This window comes from Camelina sativa, chromosome 1 (genome assembly GCF_030686135.1).
Source record: "Camelina sativa cultivar CO46 ecotype springtype chromosome 1, ASM3068613v1".
Taxonomy (NCBI): domain Eukaryota; kingdom Viridiplantae; phylum Streptophyta; class Magnoliopsida; order Brassicales; family Brassicaceae; genus Camelina; species Camelina sativa.
In genome coordinates, this window is record NC_141880.1 from 4,969,165 (window position 1) to 4,989,853 (window position 20,689).

Here is a 20,689-nt window from a genome sequence, read left to right on the forward strand (position 1 = left end):
ATATATAAGAGCTAAAAGAGAATATTCTTCCAACGGCAAAGGTTTAGTAAGAGGCCATGACGACCTCCAAATGATTGAGAAACACGTCAAAAGATTGAAAACTCCTTAACACTCTGATTTGGTTATAGCTGTAACGCGTTACGCGCTATTGCATCCATCATTAATACTACTATAATGAAAATAATATGTCACCGCTTCCACCATATAGTAGTAGTACTAATTATAACTGCTATCTCCGAATGTAACACAAAAAAAGTACTTGACTGATGCTAATCTTTAATTTTAGCATTGAGATTTATTTATACTATTAAGTAAAAGCATAAGCGGCTATATTTGTACTGTTGCTGCTAGTCGTAAAAGCAAAGCATCGGATAAAAAAACATAGTTTGAACAAACAAACTATAATAAATATATAAAAAAGGGGAATGTAAATAGCAGTCAGTAGTCACGTGAAAGGAGTTTTTGGTGGTGGGAATTAATTAATAAATGTAGTAAATGAAACGAATGAGATCGAAAAGTCCGTACGGTCGTACAGGATAACCTACCCACTCCCACCTCTCATTTTTTTCGTTGGGTTTGCTGCTCTTACGTGTCATGCCGTACAAACCAACTTGACTTTTCTTGACAGTTTTTAATTAAATAAATTTTAATATTAAAAATATCAAATAAAAGTAAAGAAAAAATAAATACTGTATGGGACCTATTTATTCTCCACTATTCACAAATGCCCGTTTACACGCCACAATTGTTTTAAAAAAATTGTTTTGTTATATTATTAACGTCAATCTCAATTAGTCGGCTAAAAATCACTAAAACTGTATTAAACTGGACTCGTCTTGTACTCTTTTGGAAAATTAATAAAATTAAAACCATTGATACTTCTTTTTGTTTCCTATGGTAGGTTGCTAATGTCAAATTAAAATTAAAATTAAAATTATATCACTTAGAGTAGTTACTCTTTGAATTATATTTTTTTTGTTGGTTATACAATGCAATTCCCCTATATATATATATATATATATTCTTTGTTTTTTTATTTGTATGCTTTTACTCTATGCTTCATATGGTCACATTGCCCTCAAATTATAATTTTATATGCAAAAAAACTGGTTTAAAAGTGAATAGATTTCATCAATACTTCAGTTAAACACTTGAACTCACTCGATATATATATTTGACATTAGCAACCTACCATTAAGTTAATTGACTTTTTTTGTTGGTGACAAAAAAAGTTAAAATAGAATTTTTAATTAAGATGTAATTAGCTGAATATATGTTGGTGACACAAAAAATTAAATTCGTTGTAAAAATTATGTAAAATGAAAATTGAATACAACTGTTGTTGAGTATATCAAATACTCCACTACATATTTAGACCGAGAAAAAAATCTGACAAAATTTGGTTTAATTAGTTGTAGAAAGAAAATAATTTTACTCATTTATCTATGTATTGACTATTGAGTAGCGGTTGGTGAACGAAGAAACGTAAATCTTTTGGAATAATAGCAATAGCTAATAGAGTTTTTGATTGCAAAGAAATTAAATCAAACTCTATATTAAAGAAAGTCAAAAATGTTTGACTCCAACTTAATGAGACAAGCCTCAAGGGACCAGCCGTACCGCAGGACAACCACACGACACTCTCGTTTCTACTTTTCCGTGTCTTACACATTAATTTGCTTAATGAAAAAATACGGAGAGTCATAACTCCATTTAGTAGTTATATACTCCCTTTGGCTCAATATTGATGTTTAGAAGATTTTACATATTTTAAGAAAATAACGATTACTTAATTTAAATATATTTTTTCTTTTGACTAAAGAGATATTATTTAATTTTAAATTAATAACAATTCAAATTTTTAAATATTTTCAATGATTACTTTTTGAAGTTTACAAAACATCAATTTTTATGGGACAAAAAAATATTTCAAAACATCAATATTTACTAGATATAGAAGTATGTCAAAGTGGAGGGTGCCCACATTGCACATTGGTCTTAGCTTTTAGGGTATACTGACCTCACTCTTTTCCCTCTTGGCTCCACCTTTGTCTTTTTGTTTTTTCTTATTCAAACTTTTGGTTTAGAAATGACGTTTTGTGACTCATCCTCTTCCTTTACATCCTTTCCATGACTAAGCAACCTTGCTACACCTATATTTTAAATATTCCACCATTCATTATATATTATTGTAGATTGATAATGCCATATGAATCTTTCGTCTTATCCTTCTTAATGAGATGTTGTGGTCGGTCGTGTGCTCGTGTTTTGATTAAAGCTGGATTATGATCATTTACTTTATCCTCCGTGCCTTTTTCTGTTTTTTATGTTGCAAATTTCCCTGCCCTAGTGCCCTCTAAATTAGACTAATATAGTGCATTTCCAATAACATTGACCATACAATTAGAGAAGTATTTATTAATCAGAAAGGGCTCTGATTGAGCTTACAAAATTCGATGGACGTTTAGGCTATGTTTTTAAAAAATTATGTCAGATACTTAACGTATTATTATTTTTTACAAACATAAATAAATGTATAGTAGAACATCTATAAATTAATACTCAATAAATTAATAACCTCTATAAATTAATAAATTTCTCCAGTCCCAAGTTGGGACTAGTATAATATTGGACATTATTCGATAAAATAATAAATTAATAACTTTTTTAAAAATCTCATGTAAAAATATGGTCTCGTCAATATCATAAATTAATAATCAAATAAACTAGTATATATATATATATCTAAGAATATTTAGTGAAATATGAATATATTGTTGTTTGTTTGTTCTTGAATTTACATTCTTGTTGGAGAGCATCTCTAATCTTTCTGACTGCATCAAAAACTTCTGGTGTTGTCTTCTCAAATCGCATCCAAAAATTGTAGAGAGTTCTTGACGCGATAATTGCTTCCTTGTGTGTAACTGGTTCTAAAGTTATCGTCATATCTTCTTCAACTTCATCATCACCTTGAAAAATAGTAGCAGCAATTTCTTCTAAACTCTGAATTTATGATAAAAAATTCTCTTTATAAATTAATATATTATTAATTTATCGATAAATTGATAATTATTAATTTATCGATAAATTAAAACCTTTACAAATTAATAAAATTTCATGGTCCCGACCTTATTAATTTATAGAGGTTCTACTGTATGTGAATTAATTTATATTTTTATTATTTACTAGTAGAAATAAGCCCAAAATTAATGAGCCAAACCCATATTATTATTTTTTCTTTATGGCTATACAAAAACTTCAGTTCTGATTTCATAGAAAATGAAATATGATATATGCAAAATTAAGTAGAAGCTAGCTACTTAGTTGGTTTCATTAACATATTAACATGAACTACGATGCAAACTGAGATAGAAGCTATTACGTTCTGACTCCATATAAATGCGCCCATGCATATGAAAAAAATATAAATATACTAATATTAATCTAACCATGTCACCTCAAAGTTAACATTAATTATTTCTTTTAGCTAATTTTAGTAAATACCTAAAAAATTTGGCTATTTACAGTAGGTACATTGCCAATCACTTATGTATTGTAGCTCTTTCTAACTTGTTTCTTAGGTAGTTGTTTTCGGTGACTAACTAGTTGCTTTTCTTTGAACGCTACTGTTCATCCAAGACATAAGCTACTCCCAATCTCCCTTTAATATTTTCAGATATAACTTTGAGCGAATGCATATCCCACACAATTTTATTGATGTCAAATCAGATCATAGGCAAGTTGAAGTGCCTCAAGTTCCAATTTTTCATTGTACATGGCCAATGCAATTCTTTGCGATATGAAGTAGCCTAAGCACTAAGTTTCTTCCCTTGTAATTTCGTGAATAAGCTTCCACATCCAAGTAGAATGGATCATCAACCTAAGTAAATGCCATTATAACAAGAGGATGTTCCACTAATCGACAGCAATATCTACCTATAAAGTATAAACAGGGTCGGTCTGACAATTTTAGATGCCCTACGCCAAAATTCTTTTTTTTTAATAACCATTTTTATTATTGTATATAAAATCACAAAAATAATAATATAAAAAATAATTTTCATAATTTAGATTCTAAATCCATAAACCTAAATATGTTCCTTTTGATTGCTCTCTTTTTCATTTTTCTTTGTCTTTTTATGATCATTTAAAATTGTATATAAAAATAAATATTATATTGCCTCATCACTCATTATTGTTTAAAACTCTTCCAATATGAAATTTTTACTTATTAGAGTTATAAATTTGTTTTTCTAAATTAAATTTTACTTAAAACTCATTAACAACAAGTTTAGTTAACATTAATCTAATGATTATTCACCAACAATTCATAAGATGAAATAATATTTTTCATAAACCAAATAAAACTTCATCTGTAAATTGGATATATCTACATAAATAATATATTGTTTTCTTATATAAAACTTGAATTATATATATTTTTTTGTACTTATAAAGAAAATATAATAAAAACTAAATATAGGAAAAAAAAATTCAACATAAAAGCTTAGAAGTTTTGGGCTAAAATATGCCCAAAAATTTTGATGCCCTAATCCATGGCTTCACTGTTTTCCTATGGACCGGGCCTGAGTATAAATCCAAAAGGTTTTACAGGAAAACAGAAACGAAAACGAAAACAAGTTGACCAATTAAAGTTACCTGAGGTAACTTACCTCAATATCCTGGCTATTGTTTGTTTGTTTTCTTACATGAATAATATTATTGGCACATGTTAGTCATTTTGCGTTGTTTGGTTGAGCCCGTTAAAATTAATGGGCCAGGCCCATTTAGTTAATGTAAGAGCAAAAGCCGTCATCATCTTCCCTGCGTGAAACCTTAAACCCTAATCTCTCTGATTCTTCTCCGAAACGGAAAACTGCTGCATAAATAGATAGATACTCGACTTTCAACTTTTAAAAAGACGGCTAAGGTTTTTTTGTTTCTCTCTACAATGGCGTTGTATCTTCTTTCCGAGTCACCCTCCGGCTATGCACTTTTTGAGGCACACGGTATAGATGAGATTGGACAGAACACGGAGGCGGTTCGGAGCTCCGTCTCGGACCTTAGTCGGTTTGGGCGGGTCGTCCAGCTCACTGCGTTTCAACCGTTCCAGTCTGCACTTGATGCTCTCAACCAAGCCAGCGCTGTCTCTGAAGGTTAACTCTCCACTAAATTACAGCTCTCTTTTACTGTAATACTTGCTTTCTATTATGTTTATGCTTTCTAAAAAGAATATCTCACATATAACCAACTCACACCCAAATTCATATATAGTATATTTAGCTACTACAAGTCTAAGAAAAAATAACACAGCAACCAAATTCATAGTATATGTTGAAGGCTGTTTTCTCTGAACTTTGTGTAATACCTTTCGTGCCAATCATGGCCATGGTGGTTGATAGATTCAGTTCTTCCATGACACCAGATGGTGACTTTGAAACAGTCATAACACCTCCTGTGTCTACCATCACAAAATCTTGATCACCCCAATACGACCTACCATACAATCGAGATCCATATAGTAACTCCAAGTTCATCCACTACAATAGCTCTATTCTCCTACAATGCATGACAAGGAAATCTTGATTCTTTTTGTTTACCATGGAATGGTAAGGAAAGAAAAAGCAAACTGAAATTTTAAATTACCCCAAGATATGTTTTGACATTGGGACTTGCAACTTTTTGGTATCTGCGTCTGGTATTGTAGTACTATTTGATAGTAGTGGCAGTAACCAAAGATTCCTTGATAAACCAAGACATGGAAGTTTCAAAATTCTTTATGAACCATGTCCTTTTATACAGTGTAACCTTTTGAATATTGCAGATACATTTCATGACGTGAGAAGTAAAAAAGAGAAAAGGAAGGAGGCAAGTCTTCTTCTTTCTTTCAGTTATTATTTGTCTTTAGATTCAACAGGTTGCATGATTTGTGAATTCACATACCAATCCTTATACTACTTGTGTGTGGATCACTTGCTCTTATAATAGCTTTCCTTTATCTCATATGATCACTCTCTGACTGCCTGCAGAATATAGTGCCAATTATCCAAACAAGTGGCAGATGTGGTCGGAGGAACTTTGCTTCAAGTTCAAGTAAAACTTATCAAGGTTGTTTGTTTTCTTTTATTCATATCTTAGAAACAGCAATTGTCATGCTCTTCCCTTTTTTAAGCTCTTTGTTGACATTCCTATACAGGTAATGGAAGAAGTAGTGCATCTTTTAGAAGGGAAAATGGAGCTGCTCATGCAACAGGAGGTTCTAAAACTCCCCTGCCTGCCACTAACAAAGCTACAAACATCACAGTACCTAGTGAAATGAAGTATATTTAGTTTACATATCATCCTTCTTTGTCTCTACCATTATGGGTGTCCCGAAATAATATTTTTTACTCTGTAATCTTTACAAAAGATCTAATTGTAAAACAAAAACGAATTGATTAATCAAAAAGAAAAAGAATGAATGGTGGTGGAGAGGGTCACCTTCAGAGACGACGTCGATGGTTGAGAAATAAGCCCGGTAATGGATTACATTTCTTGAGGATGAAGCAGTTGTGAGTTGGTCTCCTGTGTTTCGGAACGCCAAGATTTATGATGACGGATACGTTCTTGTCCGGCCTCGGAGCTTATATTCGCTTACCTTATGAACAAAGACCTTACCTCTGTGCTATACAGGCAGACTAAGATGATGAAGGCATTTGGACCAATTCCGGTTTCTTATGGTTTTATTAACAGTTTGGTGCTAGATAATTATTTAATGACATACGTATCCAATTCCAATCGATGTTCGAGTGTCTTCATCAGCGTGTGTTGCAAAAGAATTTCCTAGACTCTGCTTCTCATCTCTCTAGGCTAGTTCGTGCAGTCACAGATTCTAGGATAGTATTAAATGAGGAAGAGGGAAAATATAGGAGTTTTCAATGAAGTTGGTTGGTTTGGATTTGATGTGTACTCTTGATTGTAAACTGTAATCATCATATTCATGATCAATAAAGGAAGAATTTTGTTTTTTTCTTCTTATATCAGTTTGTTCCTCTCATTCTCACGCCTTTCAATTCTTTTTTTTTTCCTTTTTCTTTATGTTCCTTTATGTCTCTGTCGATTACTGGTGCCCCCGTTTGATTCATGTGTCCGGATTAGGACCCTCAATCCTTTAATAGTCTGCACCTGATCCTTGAAGGAAACTAAACTTGGACTCTATGTTGTTTCTTCTGTTTGTGCCAAGTTATTGCATCTAGTGGCAGACGAGCTCGTAACTGACATGTTCGGTAGTCAGATTTCATGGAGCTTTTGTAAAGTCTTCGCACTGGATGATTTACTCATGTGTGGAAAAAAATGAGAAAACAATGAGGTTCAATAAATAGAAGCATAAGGACTCGCTGTTGAATGAGATCTTGGCTTGTTAAGCAACAACGGTTGTATAGCCTAGCCATCATCAGAGAAAAATATATTAGGTAGCTTTTTTTTTTTTTGGGACAAATATTAGGTAGCTTAAGAGAAAGAAAAACAAATACAAGTTCACATCAAGGTTTAATTGAAACCCAGCAGTCCGGAGAATTCGTCAGGATGAGATTTAAGTCAACCATTATGTTAGTATTGTCTTGAAACGTGTTGGATGTTGAGGATGTAATATCCATCGTCTTTAGGTTGCATGCATTCTGTAAGATGTAGATCGCCGCTTCTATCTCTGTTTCTTTTCTTCCTTTATACCCAATCCACTCAACAGCTTCCAGACTCCTACGCAAACTTAGAGGCACAAAATTCGGTTCCTTCCACTTTTCTCTTAAAAGGTTACTGCAGCAACATCTTTGGTGTTTGAACCTGAGAACTCGCAGTTTAGAGCTTTGCATTAGTATAAAAGGAAAATAATCGAGAGAGCATATAGCACATAGCTCTACACAATCTCTCTCAAGGTTTAGAGACAGTTTCCAAACAGGACGCCATCTTTTGGACAAAACACTTGTCGCCACGGCTTCTTTTGTCGGAACGAATGACAAAAGCTCGACCAATAACTCGTCCGGCAAATCACTTATTCTTCCCAAATTTGAACCAGTTCTGGTTGCTTTTTGATACATTGAGAAATCAAATAATATTTGTGGGAAACTAAAAAAAAAAAAGGAGCTTCGTAAAAGACGGCCTTTTGCGAAGAAAATAATTAAGAACCCCTAATCAAAAGATTCGCTTCTCTTTCGTTTTTGATAATAACAAACCCTAATCGATTTTGGTAACTATATATATATATATATATATCTTGTCAAAAATGGAAGTAGCTAGGAACCCCAAATATAAAAAAGGAACTTAAAATAAAATAAAAAAGCATATGTGCCTTTTCCACAAACTTAATTTCCGATATAGACTGTCGTTTGTGAGGGGCCCATTATAGTAATTATCAAATTTTGACTGAATTTCTTATAATACGTAGAATGTCCAAATTATGATTGTTTTTGTTCGAAAAATTAACACACACAATATGTTTCTCAAAAATATTTATGACAATTTTCAGTATCTTCAAGAAAAACCCTTACTTCAACCGCCGCACCTAAGCCGTAATATATATTTGAAGTTATCGTTTTTCAAATGCGGTTTTAATAATATACATATGACAAATTATGCAAATTAATCGCATTGTGAACCACACTTAATGGGCCAGGCCCATCTAGTTAATGTTAGAGCAAAAGCCGTCATCCTCTACCCTGCGAAAAACCTTAAAACCCTAATCTCTCTAATTCTTCTCCGAAACGGAAGCTGCTGCATAAATAGATACTCGAATTTTCAATTTTATAAAAGAGACGGCTAGGGTTTATTGCTTCTCTCTACAATGGCGTTGTATCTTCTTTCCGAATCACCCTCCGGCTTCGGACTGTGGGAGGCACACGGTATAGATGAGATTGGACAGAACACGGAGGCGGTTCGGAGCTCCGTCTCGGACCTTAGTCGGTTTGGGCGGGTCGTCCAGCTCACTGCGTTTCAACCGTTCCAGTCTGCACTCGATGCTCTCAGCCAAGCCAACGCTGTCTCTGAAGGTTAACTCTCCACTAAATTACAGCTTTCTTTTACTGTATTGCTTGCTTTTTATTATGTTTATGCTCTTTTATATAATTTGGATTTTGTCGTGAAAGACCACAGTTGGAATCTGCTTATTCTGTTCTGTTTTAGTTTTTGTTTGAGGTTCTTGATAACAAGTATTGATATTTGTATTGGTTCTACACGATTTAAACTTGTAGGGTATATGAGTGATGAGCTGAGAAGTTTTCTGGAGCTGAATCTTCCGAAAGTGAAGGAAGGGAAGAAGCCCAAGTTTAGTTTGGGAGTGGCTGAGCCAAAAATCGGGTCTTGCATATTTGAAGCCACTAACATTCCTTGCCAGAGCAATGAGTTCATCCATGAGCTTCTTAGAGGTGTGCGCCAGCATTTTGATAGGTTCATCAAAGACCTAAAGGTGCCAACTTTTATTTATGATTTACCTTATGCCTATATATCTCTGCTGATGTTTTTCGCTATTTTATGCTCAATATCAATTCAAATTTCTTATAAATGTAGCCTGGTGATTTGGAAAAAGCTCAACTTGGACTAGCTCACAGTTACAGTAGAGCAAAGGTGAAGTTCAATGTTAACCGGGTGGATAACATGGTTATTCAAGCTATTTTCCTACTTGACACGCTTGATAAGGATGTCAATTCCTTTGCTATGAGAGTCAGGTTTGTTTTGCTTTTAAGATTATGTCTTGCTGTTTGTTTACCGTGAGAGAAAATGGTTTCTGAGAGCAGTATATGTAATGTTTTTGCAGAGAATGGTACTCGTGGCACTTCCCTGAACTTGTCAAGATAGTCAATGATAACTACCTTTATGCCCGAGTTTCAAAGATTATCGAGGACAAGTCGAAGTTGTCTGAAGAGCACATCCCAATGCTTACTGAAGTCTTGGGGGATGAAGATAAGGCAAGAGAGGTTGTTGAAGCTGGAAAAGCATCCATGGGTAAGAAGAAACTGGTGGAGCTTGTTTAACTATTTCTTACAATGTATCTATTAGTTCTCTTGTTCTAAGACATTGTTTGTTTTCCCTATCTGAAGGCCAGGATTTATCACCCGTTGATCTGATCAACGTCCAGACCTTTGCTCAGAGAGTTATGGACCTCGCAGATTACAGGAAGAAGCTCCATGATTATCTTGTTACTAAAATGAGCGACATTGCTCCAAATTTGGCAGCCTTGATCGGAGAGATGGTAGGTGCTAGGTTGATTTCACATGCAGGAAGTCTTACAAATCTTGCCAAGTGCCCATCTTCAACTCTTCAGATTCTCGGTGCTGAGAAGGCACTTTTCAGGTGCATTTGAAGCCTTGTTTCTGTTATGAAGGTTCAATTTAACTGCAGTGACTGACTTTTGTGTAAATTTCAGGGCGCTGAAAACACGTGGAAACACACCCAAATATGGTCTAATATTCCATTCGTCATTCATCGGGCGTGCATCTGCCAAAAACAAGGGCCGTATTGCTCGTTACCTTGCAAACAAGTGTTCCATTGCTTCCCGGATTGATTGTTTCGCTGGTAAAAATCTAGACTCCCCTGAATAAGAAAGAGATGTTGGAATATAGTGAGATAATGCATTGCTGTTAACTATAAAACTGTTGCGGTGTCGTATACAGATAGCAGCACTACAGCTTTCGGTGAGAAACTAAGGGAACAAGTGGAGGAACGACTTGACTTTTATGACAAAGGTGTTGCCCCACGTAAGAATGTTGACGTAATGAAAGAAGTGCTGGAAAATCTTGAGAAGAAAGGTACAACTTATGACTCTCTCTCTAATGACCCAACAAAGCTGTCTGATCTTTTGAGGTAAACGGTTTTGTTTGATGGGTTGTTCTCTTTTTTTCTAGACGAGGGAGAAGAAACTGTAAAAGAAGTCTCAGAGAAGAAAAAGAAGAGAAAGACAGAGGAGAAGGAAGAGGAGAAATCAAAGAAAAAGAAGAAGAAAAGCAAAGCAGTAGAAGAAGAGGAGTTGACAACAACAGATAATGGTGACAGCAAGAAGAAGAAGAAGAAGAAAACCAAGTCACAAGATGATGAATAAACAAACCAGTCTCAGTAGTATTGCACTAGTTTTTAGTTTTCTTTCTTCCCACATAGCTTTTGATTACTAATTTACTACTATTGTGCCTGTCTTAAACTAGTTCTTTTTCCCCACATGGCTCTGTTTTTTACTTTAAAACAACTTTTAAACATGGAGAAATTATATATCAGATTTTCAACTATTAATTAAGCTGGCAAAAGAACAAGGTTGGTTATTATTAATTTTCAGGTCAAATAGAAAATCAAAACCTTGAAACGGATCTTTGTAAATGTGGACTAAAGAAAGTAAACACTACGGATAAGGATTGAATTAGATGAATCAAACATGTTCTTTATTATTATCTGAAACAAAACTAAAATTGCAGAAACCAGAGAGTTCTGCTGTGACTCATTCATTACAAATGCGAAATCAAAAGAGGATAATAAGAGAATCTTTAATCGCATAGAATGAGTCTAATCATGGCGAGAACCAAACACGAAACAGAGAAGAAGAAGAGCGTTACAAAATCCCTAGCAGACCATTTCCTCACAGGCTTCGACTCAACTCTCAAACTCTTCGCTCTACGAAGAGCGTCCACTTCCTTAAGCAAATCAAATTCGATACCTTTCTTCTTCAACTCCTCAACGCACTTGCGCAGAAGCTTCGCATCTTCTTTCTCCCTCTCCAACAGCTTCTCAAGATGAGATTCCACTTCAGATTTGTACCGTACCGCCCAAATGATCCCCAACGAAGACAAGAGAGCGCAGAGTGAAGGGATCCACGATCTTTTACAGGCACTGGAAGCAGCATCGACGGATGAAGAAGAAGAAGCGTGGAAGAGGAGTAACAGAGAAATGGAGTGGAAGAGAAAGAAGAAGATGTAAAGCTGAGTGATTTCTCTACGAACAGAGTCGATCTGAGATTCTTTGTGGGAGACGCGGCTGAGGATGAGCTCTTCTTCTTTTAACCATTGTTTCAGGAGAAGCTTGTGTGTTGGTGTATCTGCGATCTGGTGTAGAGGATGTCTCGTCTTCGCCTCCATGATCGTTCTCTGATCTGACGCCATTGATGTGATATAGAAAAACAGAGATAGAGAAATGTACTAAAGTTGTGTGATTCGCTGAGGAAAAGATATGTGGATTTTATTAATAACGTCAAGGCTCTTTCGTAACGGCTCTTTTGGGTTTTACTTTTAAAATTTGTGTGAATTTACAGATATGTCCTGAGCGCCTCTAACGGTCGTTAAAATACAGCTCGACTTGGCACCGCCACCGTCGCACTTTCTTAAACTGGCCCGCATTAGGCCCATTAATGGCCCATAATAACAGAAAAACATAAAGACGTCTACCACTCACGTTATATTGGTGTTTAACTAACGCTTGAACCACGTGTCATCTCCGAACGTTACGAAATCGGAACAGCACTTAAGGAGAACGTAGACAATGGTGGTGTGGTGATGATTCACACTTACCTACAAAAAAGTGAGAAGAGCAATAAAACATAACAAAAAAATGGCTTTGCTTGCAAAACTTCTTCTTCTAACCACACTTGTAACAACAATATCAGTAATCACCAGAGCCGATGAAGAGCTAATGATGCAACAATGTCACAACTCTGACAGTCCCACCTTGTGTCTTCGCTGTCTAAGCTCCGACCCCGCTTCTCCTAAAGCCGACAAATTCGGACTGGCTCGAATCATCCTCAGATGCATCAACTCTCACCTCCTCACCCTAACCAAGAATGCTTCCACTTTGGGCTCCCAGCATTACTACCGAAATCCCAAGGCTGCAGCAGCGTTGAAGCAGTGCGGTTTGAGTTTCTCGACGGCTAAGCGTGGCGTGGGAGAGGCCGACGCTCATTTTTCAGTCGGAGATTACGACAAGGCTGCGTCTGACGTTAGCGTGAAGGTGGTGGATCCTCCGTTTTCATGCAAAACCGATCTCAAGACACTCAACATCCAAGTGCCCTCAAGTTTCCGTTACCATATGGAGGTCTACTTGGCGTTGACTCAAGCTCTCCTCAGGATCGTTGATCGCTTCTAGATAGTTTATGTTTCTCCAGCAAGTCATTGTCTTATCCTTATATTATCAGAGTCTTTAATTATGTCTAGGCCTCAAAATTAAAATCCAAATTTGATTGTTCGTGTTAAGAAGCTAAAAACAAAGCAGCTGATATTTTTATATGGTTCTGTTATATATATATATTTTTTTGCACTGATATAAGCTTCATTAATCCTAGACTCCTAGTCAATGGGTCAAACCTCTCGAGAATACTCCAAATATGCCTGAAAAACAATAAAAAAGCTAAGTGGAAGTTTTGTATGGAAATTGGTGTCTACAGTGTTTTTTTTTAAAAAATACATAGATGAATCAAGCTAGGAATTAGATCTTAACATCAAGATAGTCATAATCCTCACAGAGTATAAAACAGAACTTATAAGTTGTTTGAGAACAAAATCATTTCAAGCCACATATTGCCGGAGATGAAGGATTGAAATGTTTATTTACCTACTCTGTTTAAAGAAACAGAGTTTCTAAGTTCCAAGAGCCAAATAAGAAATTCATCATTTAGTTAGTTATTCTCTTTTCTTCATTTATCTTTGGTTATGGTTCAATTTCTTTTAGAACTGAATGAGAAATTTAACAGAAAACTTGGTATTCTGTTCTCTAGGATAAAAGATAGATAATGTTTAGGCAGCAACTCGAGCCCGGTTGCCTAAGCATGCAGAACAAAATCAGGACAGATCTTCTCTTTTTGGGCAGCATATACAATAGTAAATGTAACTATGTGAGGGAAAGAACACTCTTGTAAAGTGGATTAAATTTTATGTGAAATAGTTGAAAAAAAAGGAAAAAAAAATCTTTCTAACTTTTTTTTTGTTCTTCAAGGAAACAGCTACATGCCTAAAAGATTCATTCCTCAGGCAACATGCACCAATAACAATAGCCAAACACAACTTGCAACAATTGGCAATTGCACGTTAAGCTTTCTTCTTTTCTTTTCTTCTCATTTCATCTTAATCTTACATCTCTCAGAATTCTTCCCATAAAAACCCTTTTTTTTTTTTGCTTCCACAACAAAAACATAAAAAAAAAAAGGGTTGAAATTTGTGACAGTTTATAGTACATTTTTTAAGAGTTACAGTTAGACTGTATCGATCAGTCTTTTTGAGAAGAATGAATGCTTCTTTCAAAGTGTAGGATAACTAAAGGTAGGAATCTTTTCTGATAACAAATAAAAGATCGAACTAAGATATCAGTTTCGCTTTAGCTTAACAGAACACATGAGAGTAAGATTTCCAAGAACAACTTTTTTAAGTTTGAACGAAAAGCAACCAAAAGCTCAAAAATTATATATAAACAATTCAGTAAAAAAAGGTATTAGTACTTTGAAGGGCAACACGACGCAGAGTTTCAGATATTGATAATTCACTGCTGTTAGAGATAGCTGATGAATTTCTTTTTGGAAGAGCATAATGAAATCCACAAATAGGATAAGATCGGATAGTAGATTTCGAAATAAATGATATTCTATTCTTATGCATGTATGCATGGCAATTTCGTAACTTTTTTTTTTTTTTTTTTTTAATTTGTTAATAATTAATACCCAATTTTCATGTTGATTTTTTTACAATAGATGAGAGTTAACTGGCATGTTATATATGATGTAATGTTTAAGATATTTTGGAAGATCTTCTTTTTTTCTCATAAAATATTTCATTGTCTAGTCCATGAGACCGAGTTTCAAGTTTAGCAGATCATGGACAGAGAATCTAATATTATGAAGTTGTACAACTTCACAGAAAACAAGATAAAGGAAAGAAAAACATGTCTCACTTTGGTCTTTGAATGCATATTCAGTCATGTCATGACCCATCCATCATCTTTCTTCGAATCTCCTATCTCACAGAACATGTTTTGAGGCAGCCATCAGTATTTGATATATACGCTTATGATCTCGTATCAGTCCCACTAGCCATATTTGATTTTTTAGCATTGTCTTCATTTTTTCAAAACAAATTAACCAATTCGTGGTGATTTAGAGGTTAAAAAAATGTTATATATACAACTTAAGTAATTTGAATCATGGCAAGAATCTTCACAGATCCCAGAGATTACCGACGTTGGTGGTTATATACTTATATATTAGAAGCATTGCCGACTAAAGTTTAGATATCAAATCTTGTATAATACGCATACATGGTTGTCACACTATTATTAATTCTACTTCTGCAGGGCATATCAATTGGACTGTGGAAAGATGGGTAAATAGGCACAAACCTAAGTTCGTAGACAATATCGTAAATATTTATAGGTAGATTCATTCAAGTCGTAGGGGCTGTTTTGCACATAAGAGTAATTAATAAACTAAAATGATGCAAAATATTGGAAGAACATGTGTTAAGATTCTGGGGCTAGGCGTAGGGTTTCTCTTTACGTAGTTTTCATAGCGTGAGTATTTGTGTACGGCCCTTTGAAAAAAAACGCGAAAACATTTATTCTCATTTTTATAAATTCTCTTTTTTCTGTTTAATGAAAAAAGACGAGACAAGAACATTGGCAACTGAGGACAACTGGTGTGGCTTAAATTAGATATCTAATTATTCGCGTGTGCTCCATATATTATCTAACGTATCACCATTCGACAGATGTATCTTAGTATATATCAAAGTTTTATATTCGATTAGTGAAGCTGTTTATAATTTTCATATTATAGCTAGTAGTTACAATTTTACCATTTGTTACAACAAATCTTCGAATCAAACAATAGCACCGGGAACTGAATATATAAAAATCTCCATCTCAACTGATAATTAAAATCACATGTAGCTGTTAAGATGTTAAGTTAAGAAAATGGCTTTGACAGCATGAAAAGAGAGTGTAAGAAGTTATTAACAGAGCATAGAGAGTCTCACACTAACTGTAAGTCTGGTGTGTTCGGTCTGCCCAATTTGTGTTACGGTCAGCCTGCCCAAACTCAACAACTTGTAACATCCCCACACAAAAACTCCTCTCAACGTTTCCTATATATAATACACACTTACACACACTCTCATTTCCTCCCAAACAACCCCGACCTAATTAAACAAAATGGCATCATCTCTTCCACAGTTTTATGGCGCTGATTTCACAACATTTTCCGGCGAGACTTCTTCACAGTTTCACGGCTCTTCTTCATGTCCTGACGTAGACTCTGCGTTATCTAGCTACCTTGACGACTGTTATGGTTCCTTTAACACCTCTTCTAATCCAGAATCCATCTTTGTACCCCAAGTTTTTGCGATTTCTGACGTCGTCTCTGTGCCTGAATACAACAATTACTACCAGAAAATGAGTGTGAATAATGCCACACAATACTTTCACGGTGGAGATCAAGAATACTACGGATTTTCACCGGAGATCAAGCCCTTGTTCCGTCCGGCCACAGGAGAGCAATCCTGGGTACGTATACACGTCTCTAAATCGTTTGTTAATAAGAGAGACATGCATTTATTATTTAATTATTATTAATATACAAAAGAATTAAAATCAAAGAAAATATTTATATGAAGCAGGGAAATAGTGAAGGAGGGATACAAGCAGATCAGCCAAACATAAAAGTGGGGCGCTATTCGGTGGAGGAACGTAAAGACAGAATTATGAGGTACTTGAAGAAAAAGAACCAACGCAACTTCAATAAGACCATCAAGGTACGTATACATATACACTCTCATTCTTATTTAGTTAATTGTATTAATTGGTTATTGAATGTTCATAAATTATGTTATATATATATGTATATGCAGTATGTTTGTCGTAAAACCCTAGCCGACCGGCGAGTTCGCGTCCGGGGCCGATTTGCCAGAAACAATGAAACATGTGAAGAACAATCTCACATGTCTAAGAATCACAACAACCATTCTGAAAAAGACGAAGATATGTTTTCAGGATCGGACGACTATCTAATGCAGGTATTACTTAATATTATTCCAAAACAGTGTATTATTATATATGCCATCATTACTTGTAATTTTTAAATCTAATGCATCACAATTTTCAGCAGATGGAACATGATGACGGATGGCTTCACGAAGCAATGTCCACCCTCATTCCTTTCCCTTGTGAATTTAACCCGCCTGGAGATGCTCATCATCCAAACACGTGGAGCTTCTGATCTTAATTACTACATATCAAAATTTACTTAATTCCGAATCAATTAATGTCGCTAGCTAGCTATTGAATTTGATCAGTTAGTTTAGTTTACTTAAGCAACTTATTTATAATTTTCATGGTAGATTTATCATAATGTACTTAATTATTCCTGGGGTTAATGAACATGAAGATTCTGTCTAGTGAATAAAATAAAAGAACTTCACTTTTTATCATCATATCTAATTATTACGTGAGAATAAAATTAGCCAATGGCAATCAAGATCAAGTTATTATGGTTTCTTTCATCTACTTTACCTTTTTACGGTAAATCAAAGTTAATATGAAAACCAAAAGGACGATTCTAAGAGGGGTGAAAAGTTTGTTGAGATTATTTAAGGCAAACAACATCTTTTATTACGATGCGAATAAATTGGGTGAGTCGATAAGAGATTAATTAACTAGTGGATTCGTGGAACAATTGTGTATTAAGGAATATGTGATGCAATTTTAATCATAAGACGGAATGACTAAACGTAAAATAGCTTGTGGCCTTTCTTTTTTCTTTCTTCCGATGCTTACATATGAATGGATATAAAGAATAATGCCGACTTATATTGGTCACAACAAAACAGAGAAACACGATAAGTTGTACACAAAATTCTTGCAATGATAGGCAAGGAGCTAAAGAATGATGTCTACAAATTAATTAATTAAAGCATCCAATTATTCATTATAGGTTTATTATTATTGATGCATGAAAATATAGAGAGAGGATGGAGATGAAAGACATGATACGGAACCAAGTTCCAATCACTTTTTAAGACATATAATTCTTATAACAAACATAATAAGGCTTCAAAATCTGCAAATTATATTCTCTGAAATTTGTCCCCTTTATTTTCTGCTTTGACGAATATATGTGAAGATGAAGGCTGAAGCCCTCTCATTTGCTTTTACTTTTCCACCTTTTTCTTCTCGACACACTTCTAATGATAAATAAATGAAACTTATGTACCTGAAAACAAAAATTTATATATGTGTAAATTTTTCCAAAAAAAATCTAATCGTCTATTAGTATTGAATTGTGGAGCCTAATTTTTGGTTTGCGCCGTGAAGCCCCGACAATTGGAACTCATGTTGATTATATTGACCTCTAATCGTTTGCTTAATGATTTTCTCTTTCATCTATCTTTGTGCATGTTGAATAGTAAAAAAAAAATTGGTTTTGTTGTTGCAAGTTTTTATTCTTTTTATAATAAAATCCACGAGGAAAAGGAAATAAATGTAATTCAAAAATGACTATAATTATATGTATCATTTTAATTTAATTGCTTGCTTTGGTCATATTCTTTGAAAATTCCGTTTTAGTAGTTAAGGACATCTCCAATAGTGTTTTGTACAGGATTGCTCTTAATTAAAAAATTAAAAAAAATTAAAAATCCATAACCAAGGAAAGAGAAATTAAAAAAACATTTTTTTTTAAGTATTTTAAAAACTGACTGAACAATGTTGCTCTTCTTTTCTATCCTTCTTATTGGTTAAATCTTTTTTATTAATAAAATATTAAATATTTAATTTTAAGCAATTTGAATAAGTTCATTAAAAATGGTCTAAAATTCTAACATTTAACATGACATGTTACTAAACAAGGTGTTACTACTACTAGCTAGTATATAAGTCTCACGATTTGGATATATCATAGACAATTATATATTTATGTCATTAAAGTGTGTTGACCTTGCTTCTTGACGTTGGGGCACATATATGATACAATCTATATATCGCATATGCTTAGGTCAAAACAAGATAATAAAGATTGCATCAAGTAATCATTAGTTGTTTATCTTCATTTTGTCAGTCTTCTTACTATCAAGAAAGATATAAGTGTTTCACATATATTTTCAATAATTTCGGTGAATTCCCACTATCTCAATTTTTTTTTTTTTTGTCTTCTATATATAACTGGTCAACTTGAACAGGCAAAAGGCAATATAGGCCTTAATTCAGTTTTCTAAAATTCAAGTGATACAAGTATTTAGTATAATGTTCACGTTGGTTAAGCACTTAATTAGTTACTACTTTGTATAACCCTTATTTAACAATTTTTTTTTTTGGGGGGGGGGGGGGGGGGGGGGGGGGGGTTGGCACTTGTTGCCTTAGTAATTTGTATTTCCTTTGCTTTGAATGTATTTCTAGAGGTTGAGATTTTAGTGTGATGATACTAAAGATGTTTGACAAAAAAAAAAGTAAATAATGTTGCAACGTAACTTTAGTACGTACTTGAAAGACACTGATTAATAAAATTACCAATTGTATACATATAGTACATTATATGTCGGAGGATTTGCGCCTTCACATATTGTTATGATGCGTTGAAATTAAGTAATACAAAATGCTTTTGTCCACTTCAACAGAATGTTACAAAGATTCGGTGTTGGATTTTCCAAATTTTTTATAAAGCATGTGTTACCGTTAGAGCAGTGAAGGTCGCTCTCTATGCATGTTGAAAACGAAAGCTACAATTAACAACTTACCCCTTCAATGGGAGGGAGAGCTATAATATGTCTAATGCGAAGCCTCGACCTAATATAATTTGTGTTTTCAACGCATTTCTGATATTCCTATATATCTTTTTGGAAAATGATATTTGAGTTTTATATGCATTTCTAATATTCCCATACTTAAAAAAAAAAAATGATAGCAATTAGGGATAATTTTTTCTTATGTTTTTTTTCTTCCAAATATAATAATATGTTTATATCAACGATTATGTTCTTTCGTGCATTTTTAAGGATATTGTTAGACCAAAAAAAAAAGGGATCAAAATATTGTATTTTGTATATTTATGATTGTAGAAAGAGAAACTTGTATCGGTATCTTCTTTGTAATAAGCAGTCAGAGAAAGTGCAACTATTTGGTATAATTATGCATTTTGGTAAGAAGATTGGTTGATTGATGATTATTCAATTTTAAAATGAGACGAGGTAGTTTGATTAGGGAAATCGTCAAACATAGGATTAAGCAGCTGCTCAAAGTGATGTTGCAGCCAACAAAGAGTCTACGTTGAGATCAACAGAGCCACGTGTTTTCTAATCATGCAGCAATTGAATCTAACATGTTCAAGATAAATAAATAAATATCGAACACACACACATATATACAAGTAAACATACTGTACATGTGGTTCGTGGGGATTTTGGAAAATAAGATCATGCAACGATGGCCACACGATAGGGTCCGATCGATCCGACAGAATCTTTATAGAAAATTATACATTACTAGAGTAGATGGGTTGACCTTTCCCACTGAACTGGGAAAATCTGACCCTTTTCCTTTTTCTATGTAATTTGAAAGCACTTCAAAAATCCAATCATGAAAACGATTAACAAGTTAAAGTGGAAACAAGTAATCTTCTTTTGAGGAAGCTAATCAAAATAGGGACGTAGTTAAGCTTCTTATTGCATGCAACTGTGTAACAATAGCGATCTTGTAACCCAAATGTGAGATTTCACTT

The 20,689-nt window shown here is 34.2% G+C and overlaps 6 protein-coding genes across 9 annotated transcripts; 4 read left to right on the forward strand and 2 right to left on the reverse strand.

Moving 5' to 3' along the window:
- Positions 1-4,859: 4,859 nt before the first annotated feature.
- On the forward strand, positions 4,860-6,489 carry LOC147949546 (GBF-interacting protein 1-like). Its single transcript, XM_087498526.1, has 4 exons — positions 4,860-5,156; positions 5,825-5,868; positions 6,030-6,108; positions 6,197-6,489. The coding sequence occupies exons 1-4, from the start codon at positions 4,952-4,954 to the stop codon at positions 6,328-6,330; spliced, it is 462 nt and encodes a 153-aa protein (XP_087354652.1). The 5' UTR covers positions 4,860-4,951; the 3' UTR covers positions 6,331-6,489.
- Positions 6,490-7,520: 1,031 nt separating this feature from the next.
- LOC109133094 (F-box/FBD-like domain protein) lies at positions 7,521-8,072 on the reverse strand. Its single transcript, XM_019245914.2, has one exon. The coding sequence runs from the start codon at positions 8,070-8,072 to the stop codon at positions 7,521-7,523; it is 552 nt and encodes a 183-aa protein (XP_019101459.2).
- Positions 8,073-8,665: 593 nt separating this feature from the next.
- Positions 8,666-11,250, forward strand: LOC104777067 (NOP56-like pre RNA processing ribonucleoprotein). The gene is made up of 8 exons (XM_010501273.3): positions 8,666-9,020; positions 9,222-9,436; positions 9,538-9,695; positions 9,785-9,972; positions 10,068-10,320; positions 10,394-10,542; positions 10,641-10,775; positions 10,872-11,250. Exons 1-8 carry the CDS (start codon positions 8,816-8,818, stop codon positions 11,063-11,065), a joined length of 1,497 nt encoding a protein of 498 aa, XP_010499575.1. The 5' UTR covers positions 8,666-8,815; the 3' UTR covers positions 11,066-11,250.
- Positions 11,251-11,374: 124 nt separating this feature from the next.
- On the reverse strand, positions 11,375-12,219 carry LOC104777077 (uncharacterized). Its single transcript, XM_010501284.3, has one exon. It carries the CDS (start codon positions 12,108-12,110, stop codon positions 11,499-11,501), a length of 612 nt encoding a protein of 203 aa, XP_010499586.1. The 5' UTR covers positions 12,111-12,219; the 3' UTR covers positions 11,375-11,498.
- A 264-nt stretch (positions 12,220-12,483) lies between these two features.
- On the forward strand, positions 12,484-13,261 carry LOC104777086 (pectinesterase inhibitor-like). The gene has a single exon (XM_010501293.3). It carries the CDS (start codon positions 12,556-12,558, stop codon positions 13,084-13,086), a length of 531 nt encoding a protein of 176 aa, XP_010499595.2. The 5' UTR covers positions 12,484-12,555; the 3' UTR covers positions 13,087-13,261.
- Positions 13,262-16,057: 2,796 nt separating this feature from the next.
- ASML2 (activator of spomin::LUC2) lies at positions 16,058-17,390 on the forward strand. 4 transcript variants are annotated; one of them, XM_010501312.2, is made up of 4 exons: positions 16,058-16,485; positions 16,599-16,733; positions 16,830-16,994; positions 17,084-17,390. In XM_010501312.2, the coding sequence occupies exons 1-4, from the start codon at positions 16,135-16,137 to the stop codon at positions 17,195-17,197; spliced, it is 765 nt and encodes a 254-aa protein (XP_010499614.2). In that variant the 5' UTR covers positions 16,058-16,134; the 3' UTR covers positions 17,198-17,390. The 4 variants fall into 4 exon arrangements, with proteins under 4 accessions (XP_010499614.2, XP_010499625.2, XP_010499608.2 ...); XM_010501323.2 differs by having other exon boundaries at positions 16,075-16,485; positions 17,087-17,390; XM_010501306.2 differs by having other exon boundaries at positions 16,103-16,485; positions 16,596-16,733.
- Positions 17,391-20,689: the final 3,299 nt, after the last annotated feature.